This window comes from Nansenia antarctica (assembly GCF_963989245.1).
Source record: "Nansenia antarctica genome assembly, chromosome: 1".
NCBI lineage: Eukaryota > Metazoa > Chordata > Actinopteri > Argentiniformes > Microstomatidae > Nansenia > Nansenia antarctica.
This window is the reverse complement of record NC_137674.1, coordinates 4,293,374-4,306,986: the sequence shown is the minus strand read 5'-3', so window position 1 is coordinate 4,306,986 and position 13,613 is coordinate 4,293,374. Positions and strand designations below refer to the sequence as shown.

The window sequence follows — 13,613 nt, the reverse complement described above, 5'->3', positions numbered from 1 at the left end:
ATGGTTACTGTTCGTCTGCATTAAAACAAGACAAAGTCTGATTGGCTGAAACATATTTTGCTGTGTACCGATTGGTAGTTTTTTTTCCTGGCAGGTAATGGGTGTGGTTAAATTGTCTAATATTTACGCCAGGCTGTGTGTGATTGGCTACTCGATGAATACACCGGAAGATGATTCGTTTACAAATGATTGTGGGCGTGCCTACCAAAAATGGGTTTGCGCGATTTAACCTTTCCTGGTGCTTGTCCTGTCATGTAACCGGCGTGCCGTCAATGAGCTGTTTATCTGTTGAAGTTAGATAGATGCCACATGCATCTGACTTACATGTATTTATGCCATGACACTGCATGATAGATTTGCGTCGATGTGCCAAACTCTCAGCATGTACTTTCATGTACCTACTTCTGCAAATCTTCTAATAAAGTTTTCAATCAATCAATCAAAGCAACATTATTCCCCACGTATTTCCCAGAGCAGATGTTCTCAAATAACCTGCACTGTCTGCAGCCCATGCACCATCAACACCAGGAGGAACTCAATATACATTTACATTGACATTTTTGGCATTTGGAAGACGCCTTATTCCAAAGCGACTTACAATCGATACATTTGACTAAGCAAGTGAATCATCAATCCACCAGTCGTAGCAGGAAGAGTAATCTAGCTCAGGCCAGGGGCCATTGTCGTGAGAGAAGAAAATTAATTAATTAATTAAAATTAGAAGAACACATGTGTATTTATTTAATGTTTTATATGTAGTCGGTGCCACCTTGTGGCTACTAGTGATAGTCTGTGTTCAAAATGGCATACTAGCATACTGCATACTACATACTCAAGGAGTAGCCTATATACTGCATACTGCCTACTAAATCCATAATAAGTATGCCATTACTAATGGGAGCTGAAAGTATAATGTGGTGTGTAATGCAATTTCATTCAGAGCTGTTCACACTTCTCACAGGACATGGACTTTGATGACAAAAATGTACTATTTAGTGATCTTAAAACAGTTGCTTGTTATATTAAGTGTGTTCTTCACTTCAACTTCCGTAATATGGAGAAAAAACCAACAAATTCTAGCGCAATTCAGGATTTGCAGAGAAGAGGACCAAATCACCAGCGGCTGTCATATATAACAAACAGGCAGACTATTAGAGAGAAAGCTAGTTCCCATTGACTTTGGTTGTTCTTTACTGAAGTCAATGGGGACTAGCTTTCACTCAAGTAGTGCTGGCAACCTCCCTGTGTGTTATATGGAAAAACTGCACCTGTGTTTAAACAACCGTGCAAACTAAAAGGAAGAACACTGCCACATTTCTCAATGGGAGGATTTCTTTAATGTTCATTGATGACACATACAGATCATTCAGGTTCATTTTTAATCTGACATATCCAGTAGCTGGCTGTTCTACTGGGCTTCAATAGACCAGAAACACTGGACCAACATAGTTCTGTACAACTGAACAGAACAACTGGTCAACTTTGATGACGATGAGGAGAGTAGTTCATATTAGAGAGGGAATAGATCAATAGGTCATAATCAATAAGAATACACGTAGGACACCAGCAGGAGAACATGTTATCATGCAGCATTTCTATTGGTAGTGAAAGAAACTTCTACAATAACATCAAATACAGACATAATGATAAAGGTACAACACCATGACTCTGCCAAATCAAACACACAGAATATCCCACATCATAGATTAGTGACATCATCGATAACCTCACATTGTAGACTTTACAGAGAGAGCTCAATCTGAGAGTCAATCCTCTGAGATTCATAGAAGAGGGAAATCATTCAACCTCTAATGTTATTATTAGTATTATTATTATGATTAAACCCCTAAAGACCAAATCACAGAGAAAGATATTTCTTCAGGTTAGCAGGTTGTGATAAAGCATCACTCTTATAGGACCTCTACTCCAGCTCACACAGCTCAGCACTGTCACCATGGTTAGCATACAACCTAAACCCAGGATAGAGGGGCTGAGTGAAGGTGGTCTGGACTCTGTGGAGGAGGGTCATGGTGTCAGAGGAGACGCTGTAGAAGGACAGACTACCTGCCCTGTGATCCAGGTACACTCCTACTCTGGAGGACTGAGGGCCTGATACTTTAGTTACAACATTATTATGTCTGAAACTGTAACCATCACTAGAGCACTCTAACCTCCAGGACTTGTTATTGAATCCTAATAGACAGTCATAACCTGTCTCTGCTCTGCTGATGTCTTTATATGAGACTGCTGTACCAACCTCCCCACTCCTCTTAACCTCCCAGTAACAGCGTCCAGACAGACCCTCTCTACACAGCACCTGACACAGGCCAGTGAATCTCTCTGGATGATCAGGATATGACTGGGCTTGTCCACGTGTCACCTTCCTGTTCCCCTCAGACAGAGAGAGGTGTCTGTATGCTGTGTCTGGGTCCAGTGTGAGCCGACAGGAATCTGGGAGAAGAGCAGAGCAGAGAGCAGATCAGAGAGATAAGGAGATATGTCAGATATGTAGCTAGCTGTCTTTGATGAGTCTCTGCTGCCTCTCCTAGAGCTCTCTAGTAGTCCGCTAGCTAATATGTGAAAACATCCTTTCTTTTTCATAAAAGCACCAAACTTGCTACTCTTGTACAGTTTGGGGTCCTGAACATTTTCAGACGTGGAGCCCTCCTCGCAAAAACTCCTTCTAGTGGCCGTGGCGTAGAGCACATCCGTGCGTTCTACAATAAACTGGGTGTACGCAAAGATGATTTTAAACTCTCCATGGTGTCAAACGATGAGGTGTTTAAAAAGCTGGGCGCTCTACACTCAGAAAAGGCCACGGGCCATGACAATATTCCAGCCAGATTTCTAAAAGACTCAGCTGCCTCCATTACCCCAATCATCACCCACATAATAAACCTCTCCATCAAACAGGGACACGTCCCCCTTGACTTTAAAATAGCAAGGGTAACCCCACTGTATAAAAAAGGAAGCAAATTAGACCCAGGCAACTACCGACCTGTTTCTATTCTTAATTCCATCTCGAAACTTATGGAAAAAATAGTTTATGAACAGGTTGATAGGTACCTTACCGAAAAAAATCTGATGTATGAATTTCAATCAGGATTCAGAACATCCCATTCCACTGACACATGCCTTCTCTATTTGAACGACCACATCAACCATGAGGTGGACTCGGGCAAGTACTGCGGCATGGTCATGCTGGACCTCCAGAAGGCCTTCGACACAGTAGATCACCACATATTGTTAGATAAACTGAGAGCAATTGGGTTCGATAGAACATCGGTGGGCTGGATGCAATCCTACTTAGAGGGGAGGGAACAGGTGGTTAGTGTGAACGGAACACTGTCCCCCCCCCTCCCAGTGACCTGCGGCGTTCCACAAGGAAGCATATTGGGACCTTTACTGTTCCTAATATATGTGAATGACATGTCATCAGCATGTGATTGCAATTTGTTCCTGTTCGCGGATGACTCGGCTCTGCTGGTCTCTGACAGGGACATATTGCAGGTGGAAAAAGCGCTAAGCACTGAACTGAGTAGAATCTGCATCTGGCTAGCTGACAATAAACTATCAATACACCTAGGTAAAACTGAAACCATCCTATACGGATCCCCATCTAAACTCAGAAAGGCTGAACATTTTAAAATAAAAGTGGGTAACATTAATATCACAAGAAAAGAGGATATTACATACCTGGGCTCCATCTTAGAGGCAAATCTTTCCGGAGATAAAATGGCAGCAAAAGTAATCAAAAAAGTGAACCATAGAACTAGATTCTTGTACAGGATATCCTCACTTGTCAGTAAAAACACACTGAGGACCCTATCAGGAGCTCTCATTCAATGTCACTTCGACTATGCCGTAACATCATGGTACTATAGAACCACAAAGGCCCATAAAACAAGACTCCAGACAGCCCAAAATAAACTGGTTAGGCTTCTGCTAGGCCTCAACCCTAGGACACATTTAACCGCTGCTCATTTTTTGAGCCTTGATTGGCTACGAGTAGTTGATAGAGTGCAGCAGCTTGCACTGGGCCTGGTCTTCAAGATACGCTACACCACAAAGACACCCAAGTACCTGTCAACATACTTCCAAAAAGTGAACAACGTCCACACATACAACACCAGAGGAAGCTCCACGAACCACGTTCAACCGCGTTGCACCACAAACAAGGGTGGTGCAAACAACTCGTTTGCAAACTATGCAGTAAAAATGTGGAACGCCCTTCCTATAATCTTAAAGGAGTGCAAAACACTGCCCACCTTCAAAACCACTCTCAAAAAACATTTACAGGAGGCTGCAATCCGTAACTGGACCCTCTAAATCAAAAATCAGATTAAAAGACCCGAACTACCCACTGTACATACTTTGTGTTTTGTCCCCCGCCCCCACCTGTGGTGTATGTCCCCACCTGTCCTACCCGCTGTACATACCTGATGTTTTGTTGTATTGTATATCTAGTATTGTTCTTCCCATGATGGATGTATTTTTATCTTGTAGATAGTAATAGTTATTTGTCTGTATTATCTTGTAGATAGTACTAGTTTTTTTTTTCCTGTCTGTCTTACATGTAACGATGAATTGAAAATCAAGGACCCTAATTGAAATAAGCCAGTGGCTTTCTTGGGTTTTTATCCTTTTAGTTGACCTTGTATGTAATATGTACTTTCATGTACCTACTTCTGCAAATCTTCTAATAAAGTTTTCAATCAATCAATCAATGGCGGCCATTTTTCTTTCCGCCATAGCCGAATTGTGTATTTTGCTTCATATCTCCTCAATCAAACATGATAACACAGAACAGGTGATGTCTACCCCTATGTTTTGAAGGTCAAGGATTACAATGATACCATATACAACATCATAAAGCGTTCAGGTGAATAGTTAGTGGTGACCTCAGACCTCATAATGTGCCAGGGATCACAGAAGCAGACACACTGGGACAAGGGAACAAGTTTAAGGAAGTTTAATAAAAAAATAAAGGTGCCACCACACACTACCCTGACACCTATTCTTCACTGTCTCCACAGTCTCCTCCACACTGACACAGAGCAGTGCACTTTAAGGAGGCTTTTCTGCACTTGCAATGCCCCCGGCAGCCTTTCTCATATACTATAATAACTCTCTCTACTCTGTCCCTCCCTCCCTCCCTCCCTCTCTCTCTCCATCTCCTCCCTCTCTCTCCTCACTCACTCCCTCTCTCTCTCCATCTCCTCCCTCTCTCTCTCCATCTCCTCCCTCTCTCTCTCCATCTTCTCCCTCCCTCCCTCTCTCCATCTCTCATACACCAAGTTTCGTGCATTTATGAAATTTACCCTAAAAATGTGCACATTACCCGCACTATAGTTCTATCTCAGGGTTTGTGGAGAGAGACTGTCAGCTACTTCAGGATAAACACACTCACATCGGATGAACTGGGCTCTGGTCCTGGGCTCTGTTGGCAGGAAAACATCCACTGTATTCACTACAGAGAGAGAGAGAGGTGGGGGGGGGAGAGAAGAGAGAGGGGAAGGAGAGAGGTAGAGACAGGGAGAGAGAGAGGGATGTAGGAGAGGGAGGGAGTGAGAGAGAAAGAGAGGGAGATAGAGGAGTGGGAGGGAAGGAGAAATAGGGAGGGATGGGGGAGAGAGGAGGGAGGGAGAGAGGGTGGGTGGAGAGGGAGAGAGAGGGAGGGAGGAGATGGAGAGTGGGAGGGAGGGAGGAGATGGAGAGAGAGGGAGGGAGGAGATGGAGAGAGAGGGAGGAGATGGAGAGAGAGAGGGAGGAGATGGAGAGAGAGAGAGGGAGGGAGGGAGAGAGGGAGGGAGGGAGAGAGGGAGGGTGGAGAGGGAGAGAGAGGGAGGAGATGGAGAGAGAAAGGGAGGAGATAGAGAGAGAGAGAGGGAGGAGATGGAGAGAGGGAGGGAGGGAGGAGATGGAGAGAGAGGCAGGGAGAAGAGGGAGAGAGAGGGACAGAGCAGAGGGAGAGAGAACAGAAGGAGGGAGAGTGTTGTGGGAGGAAGAGAAAGAGAGAGAGGGAAGGAGAGAGGGAGGGAGGGAGGGACAGAGGAGATAGAGTTATTATAGTATATGACACTGTGTATAAAGTGATGATTAGGACTAAGGTTAGACTAGGTCTAAAGTTGATTGTGTGAAGGGACTACAGGTAGAGTTTTGACCCACCTGTAGTTGAGATCTTGGGCCACTCCCCCTTAAAGACATCCTCTAGTTTCTCTCTCAGCTCAGACACAGCCTCACTCACATCTCCAAACAACTGAAGAGGACCCTCAATGATGCTGGGGAAGTCTGAACACACACTGGGACTGGAGAGAGACTGACAACTCTGGAGAGAGAGAGAGAGAGAGAGAGAGATAGAGAGAGAGAGAGAGAGAAAGAGAGAAAGAGAGAGAGAGAGAGAGAGAGAGAGAGAGAGAGAAAGAGAGGGAGAGAGAGAGACACACACACAGAGAGACAGGGTGAGAGGCGAGAGAAGAAGAGAGGAGAGAGAGAGGGAGAGAGAGAAAGAGAGAGAGAGAGAGAGAGGGAGAGAGAGACACACAGAGAGACACAGAGAGAGAAGGAGAGAGGAGAGAGAGAGAAAGAGAGAGAGAGAGACAGAGAGAGAGAGAGACAGAGGGAGAGAGAGAGAGAGGGAGAGAGAGAGAGACAGGGAGAGAGAGAGAAAAAGAGAGAGAGAGAAAGAGAGAGAGAGAGAGAGAGACAGGGAGAGAGAGAAAGAGAGAGAGAGGGAGAGAGAGAATACATGAACAGTAATGTAAAACAGAATGACTGAACAGTAATCTCCTTACAGTATTGCAGATGGAGGGTCAGTGTAGTTACCTGGAGGAAATGGATGTGATCCTCTGTGTGTGAAAGCTGCTCCAGCTCAGTGTCTCTCCTCCTCAGCTCAGCTATCTCCTGCTCCAGTCGCTCCAGGACTCCTTCAGCCTGACTCACTGCTGCCTCCTGCTGGGCTCTGATCAGCTGCCTCACCTCAGAGAGCCTTCTCTCAATGGAGCGGATCAGCTCAGTAAAGATCCTCTCACTGTCCTCCTCTGCTGCCTGTGCAGAGCGCTGTTAGGACACACGGGGACACACACACACACACACACACACACAATTTTAATTAATTTAATTAATTAATTAATTTTGCCATTTAGCAGACGCTTTTATCCAAAGCGACTTACAATTACGAATTACAGGGACATTCCCCCTGGAGTAACTGAGGGCTAAGTGCCTTACCCAAGGGCACACTAGTAGTGGTGTGGCTTCAGGCGGGATTTGAACTCACAACCTTCCGATCCCAAGTCCAACTCACTATCCACTAGACCACCACTACCCCGCTAGACCACCACTACCCCACACACAGTGGGATTGGAGAGTGGCTGATTGGAGGAGAAATGGTGCGTCTCCTCTGGTCAATACTCACTCTGAGAGACTCCACAGCCTGTTGGATCTCCTTCAGTTCCTTCTCTCTCTCCTGGACTCTCTGGTGGACTTCCTGCTGACTCATCCCCAGCTGCTTCTGTAGACAAACACACTTTAATAAATACTGTGCATATTCACTTTGCTTGAATTATGATAACCAATAACTTCACACACTATCATCTTTACTTTATAAAAGAGCGTTGTGATTATAATGTAATCACTCATATTGAAAGGACACTTCTGGTTTCATGAAATACATTTAGAATCGGCTGATGAACAAAAGGCTGGACGCTGGATTATGAAATGTCATGGAGGCAGATCTCCTGATTGTTACTGGAGACAGAGAGAATAGAAAGCTAGACAGGAAGTGCAGGGTGTTATGAGTTAATCATTCTCCCTCTGAAAACCTGTCTGACAAGAACCAGCTTGTAAAACAATAACACCAACAACCTTTACCCTCTCCAATACATGAACACAGTAGTGTGGAAGAGACTTTGGATCTCTGGAAGTATATTGATATTGTCCTCAATCATAATCAAAATGAGTTATTGTCCTTTTCTGTTCGATGTGTTCTACATGTATCAGAGTCATTAATGAGTAGCTCTGGTTCTTACCTGTTTCTCAGTCCTTCCTGCTGCAGCTGAGACGGTATCATGGCCTTTATGTTCATCCATGGAACACAGATAACAGATACACTGCTGATCAGTACGGCAGAAAACCTCCAGAACTTTGTCATGACGAGAGCAGATCTTCTCCTGCAGTTGTGTGGAGGCTTTGACCAGCTTGTGCTTCTTTAATGGAGCTACATCATAGTGAGTCTGGAGGTGAGTCTCACAGTAAGAGGCTAGACACACCAGACAGGACATGAGGGCTTTCTGCTTTCTCCCAGTGCAGACATCACACACCACATCTCCAGGTCCAGCATCACAGTGAGCAGGAGGAGCAGCTTGGAGTCCTGTCTTCTTCAGTTTCTCCACTAATTCAGCCAACAGAGTGTTTTTCTGTAGAAGAGGTCTTGGGATGAAAGTCTGTCTGCACTGGGGGCAGCTGTAGATCCCCTTCTGATCATCCTGGTCCCAGTAGCCCTTAATACAGCCCATACAGTAGCTGTGTCCACAGGGAATAGCCACCGGAACCTTCAGTAGATCCAGACAGATCGGACAACTGAAGGAGTCCAAACTCTCTGCCATTTTGCTGCACACACTACCAGACTGAGCAGTGAGTCAGTTTTATTTCTGTGTTTGTGTCTGTGGGCGGGAACACTTCCTGGTCCTGTACTTGTAGGGGGTGTGGTGTGGGACAGAGGCCAGGAGGAGTGAGGTTGTGATTGGAGCAGACCACACTGAGGTGGGTGTGTGAGAGTCATTTAGACTACACTAGGGCCAGACTGACAAGGTGTCAGAGATAAGTTTCGTTTCTCTAGAAGTGTTTATGGGCGGGACTACTTCCTGGAAATGTCTGTGTGTCTACATATGTGTGTGTGTGTGTGTGTGTGTGTGTGTGTGTGTGTGTTCTGTTTAAACCATCAGGATTCACAACACCTAGAGTCCATTGCACACATAACAAATGGATGTAATGCATACAAACACCTGTACATAGCTCGTCATGACCGTATTGTGGACATTGTGTCTGATACAGTACAAAACATCTTACCATGATCTAGCGCAGCTATGTACAAGCATGCCAGAGTGTTACCAGAGTGGTTTGGTTTTGCCAATGATGTTTTTGCCAACATCCCAAATACACCTGATGTTGTCTTTGTTGACACCAGCCACAAGGAGGTGCTGATTGTAGAAGTAGGCTGCCCCTTTGACCTGTACATGGACCAGACTTTCCAGGACAAGTATATCAAATACCAACCACTGCTTGGTACGATAACCAGCTTTGGGTACAAGTGCAAATTCAGCATACTTGTATTTGGAAGTCTGGGCCATGTATATAAATGCACCATGAGGGGTCTGAGAATTGCTGCAATGTCTAAAAGAAAGGCCAAACAGGTTGCCAAATTTTGCTCTGTCTCAGCTATTATTGGCAGCTTGGCCGTGTGGAGAAGGAGGTGTTATGTGTACCCTTGAGTGTTCAGTGCTGCTTAGCCCCGAAATATTTGATTCCCTGTTTGTATAATATAATTTGTGGAACCAAATAAAGTATTCAAATGTGTGTGTGTGTGTACTCTGTATTTGTATGAAGTGTGGTGTTGGACAGAGGCCAGGAAGAGAGAAGTTGTTTTTGCCCAGAAAACATTCCACACATCCTGTGAGGTCCTCCCCCTTCTCCTGACCCTAACCCTACATTAACCCTGACCCTAACCCTACATTAACCCTGACCCTAACCCTACATTAACCCTGACCCTAACCCTACATTAACCCTGATCTAACCCTACATTAACCCTGATCTAACCCTACATTAACCCTGACCCTAACCCTACATTAACCCTGATCTAACCCTACATTAACCCTGACCCTAAACCTACATTAACCCTGACCCTAACCCTACATTAACCCTGACCCTAACCCTACATTAACCCTGATCTAACCATACATTAACTCTGACCCTAACCCTACATTAACCCTGACACTAACCCTACATTAACCCTGATCTAACCCTACATTAACTCTGACCCTAACCCTACATTAACCCTGACACTAACCCTACATTAACCCTGATCTAACCCTACATTAACTCTGACCCTAACCCTACATTAACCCTGACACTAACCCTACATTAACCCTGATCTAACCCTACATTAACCCTGATCCTACCCCTACATTAACCCTGGCCCTAACCCTACATTAACCCTGACCCTAACCCTACATGAACCCTGACCCTAACCCTACACTAACCCTAACCCTACATTAACCCTAACCCTAACCCTACATTAACCCTGATCCTACCCCTACATTAACCCTGACCCTAACCCTACATTAACCCTGGCCCTAACCCTACATTAACCCTGACCCTAACCCTAACCCTACATTAACCCTGGCCCTAACCCTACATTAACCCTGACCCTAACCCTAACCCTACATTAACCCTGATCTAACCCTACATTAACCTTGACCCTAACTCTACATTAACCCTGATCTACCCCTACATTAACCCTGGCCCTAACCCTACATTAACCCTGATCTAACCCTACATTAACCCTGATCTAACCCTACATTAAACCTGACCCTAACCCTACATTAACCCTAACCCTAACCCTACATTAACCCTGACCCTAACCCTACATTAACCCTGATCTAACCCTACATTAAACCTGACCCTAACCCTAACCCTACATTAACCCTGACCCTAACCCTACATTAACCCTGATCTAACCCTACATTAACCCTGATCTAACCCGACATTAACCCTGATCTAACCCTACATTAACCCTAACCCTAACCCTACATTAACCCTGACCCTAACCCTACATTAACCCTGACCCTAACCCTACATTAACGCTGATCTAACCCTACATTAACCCTGACCCTAACTGTAGCCGCCAATTCCACCATGCGAATGAAAACAGTAATAGTCTGGGCTGGATAATCACGCACGCCACGCTTTCCTTGTAAATTGTAAAAATGTAAAATATTTATTGTCCAAAAGTAATCCAAAGTATTCAAACGAAACGAAAAGTCTTAAAGCGAACGGTAAATTATGTAATTACAGAAAGGAGTGATCGTGGTCGTGGTCAAAATAATGTTGTTGCCAGTCTAACTTATTTCCATCCCCCAGGTGCTGCTAATTGACTCCATAAATACACCTGGGCTGGCTATCACCTGACCACGTGACACTCAATTAAGACTAAAACATGAATACTTCTATAACCAAAAACATAACGCTATTCTTTACATAAATAACCAAAAACATAAAATAAACATTAATCATGAAATATAAATATAACTCAAAACATTAAACACAAATCATCCAAAATAAAAGCCTAAAGTAAAATTGGCCATAACATTCCGGCCCCTAATTTTTGTAAAACTGAAAATTATTAAGTCCTACGTTATGGCTATCTACCAAACAAATTCCATCATACATTGTTATGTTCAATATACAGTAATTATTTTGCCTACTATTCATAAACCAAAATAAGCATAAAGCATTCAAATACATCATTACTACATAAATCATCATCAATTATTTCATTACAATATTGTCAGCACATATCATTGTCATTACACATAATTCTCAATTAGAACATATCATTGTACAGTTTTATTTTTTTATTATTATAATAAAAGTCCATGTGTATGTGCATAGTCCAAGAGAGTTTGATCAAAAAAGAGGGGGTGAAAAACTCAAAAATATCTTCCTGTAGAATGTCCATACTAGCACATGCCTAGAATGAGGCAAAACGATTTCAACATAAACATTTAAGCACAAATTTGTCCATTCCAAAATAATATCACATTCCAATGTCTGATCTACTGTACATCATTTCTTTTACATACAGGATTAATTCAAATGTGCTTACAAACAAATGTCCTTTTTTTCCCTTTTTTCTTTCATTGGCCCTCTGCTTAAGTACGTGTTTGAATCTTAAAAGCCATGCTACTGCTCGTTTCAGGTCTGTCCATTTGGAGAAGTACGAAAGCAGCTTACTGGTTGGACAAGACTCTTGCACTGGCTGAACAGAGGTGACGTGAACAGAAGCTTCCTGCTTTATTTCAGGGTCATCTTCTAGAATGACATCCAATTTTCCAGGTGAACTTGGCCATTGAGAGGGCTTACAAAGGAACTCCGGCCCTTTGATCCATGCTTTGTTCTAAAGAAAAACCTTGGCTGATAAGCCACGTGAAGCTGCATCAGATGGGTTCTCCTTAGAAGAGATGTGCCTCCATTGCTCTACCTTTGATAGAGAGTGAATCACTGAGATTCGATTAGCCACATAAGTCTTGAATCTTTTACTTGTGTTTGCAATATATTGCAGAACTGTCATACTGTCTGGGCAGAAGATGGAATTTGCTAATGACAACTGCAACTCTGCTTTCAACATATGATCTAATCGTGCAGCTAAGACTGCTGCTGCCAGCTCCATTCTGGGGATGTGCTACTTTGGCTTTTCCAAAGGCAAAGGTCACACAGACTTCATCCTTACAGTTTGTGAGCTGGAGGTAGGATACGGCGCCATAACCTACTTCACTAGCATCACACAAGTGGTGCAGCTGTGCAGATGTGATTTCACCAAAGCCTCTGGGAATAAAGCTTCTGTCAACACTAAAAGTGTCCAGCAGGTGGAGTGAGCTGAGCCATTTTTCCCATGTTTGAGCTACATCTTGAGGGATTTTTTTTTATCCCATCCCAGTTTCAACTTGCACAAACTTTGAACGATCTGCTTTGCCACAAGTATGATGGGAGCCAAAAAAACCAATGGGTCATAGATAGAGCATACGATGGACAGAATGCCCCTTCTGGTTATCTGATGGGACTTGGCTGCTATGCTGAAAGTAAATACATCGTTTTCAATAGGGGTGGGCATCGACGATCGATAATTGATCGATAAGGATCTTGGTCGATCACAAAATAAAACATTTGGTCGATCACAAATTTTTTATTTTTTTTGTGATCGACCAAATGTTTTATTTTGTGATCGACCAAGATCCTTATCGATCAATTATCGATCGTCGATGCCCACCCCTAGTTTTCAACATCCCATTGAGCTTCAAGGGCTCTTTCCATTGGCAGCTGTTCCTCGCTCAGATCCAGAGTTCTCACTTCTTTTGCTCCATCCTCTTCAGGAACGGTAGAGAGGACTGTCCGATCATTACCGATCCATTTGTTTAGATGGAAGCCACCCTTAGAGCATACTTGAACTGCTTCTTTAACAGGTTTGACCAACCATCCCCCTGTCACCCCCCACAGCCCCCGACCCTCTCCTCCCCTCTCCAATGTACCGCACCCCTGGCAACAGTAGCCCCCACTCCCCCTGACCCCCTCACACCCCAGCAGCAATTGCCTCCCCTTACCAACACCAGGAGCCAGGGAGCATGCTTCACACCTGGAGACACCGGTACTCACAGCTTTATAACATCTGAGCAGGTGAGAAGGCAGCTCTCCAGGGTGAATGTGAACAAGTCCAGAGGTCCAGACAACATCAACCCCAGGGTTCTGAAGGTGTGTGCTGGAGAGTTGGCGGACACATTCCAACATCTCTTCAGTCTATCTCTAAGACTGAGGAGGGTGCCACAGCTCTGGAAGACCTCTTG

At 44.2% G+C, this 13,613-nt stretch overlaps 1 protein-coding gene across 1 annotated transcript; it reads right to left on the bottom strand.

Annotated features, from left to right (window-relative positions):
* Positions 1-1,921: 1,921 nt before the first annotated feature.
* On the bottom strand, positions 1,922-8,612 carry LOC308175048 (tripartite motif-containing protein 16-like; the record flags this gene model as incomplete). Its single annotated transcript, XM_080550167.1, has 6 exons — positions 8,028-8,612; positions 7,415-7,510; positions 6,826-7,059; positions 6,169-6,328; positions 5,411-5,470; positions 1,922-2,451 (listed from the first exon to the last, which is right to left on the bottom strand). Exons 1-6 carry the CDS (start codon positions 8,601-8,603, stop codon positions 1,922-1,924), a joined length of 1,656 nt encoding a protein of 551 aa, XP_080406293.1. The 5' UTR covers positions 8,604-8,612.
* Positions 8,613-13,613: the final 5,001 nt, after the last annotated feature.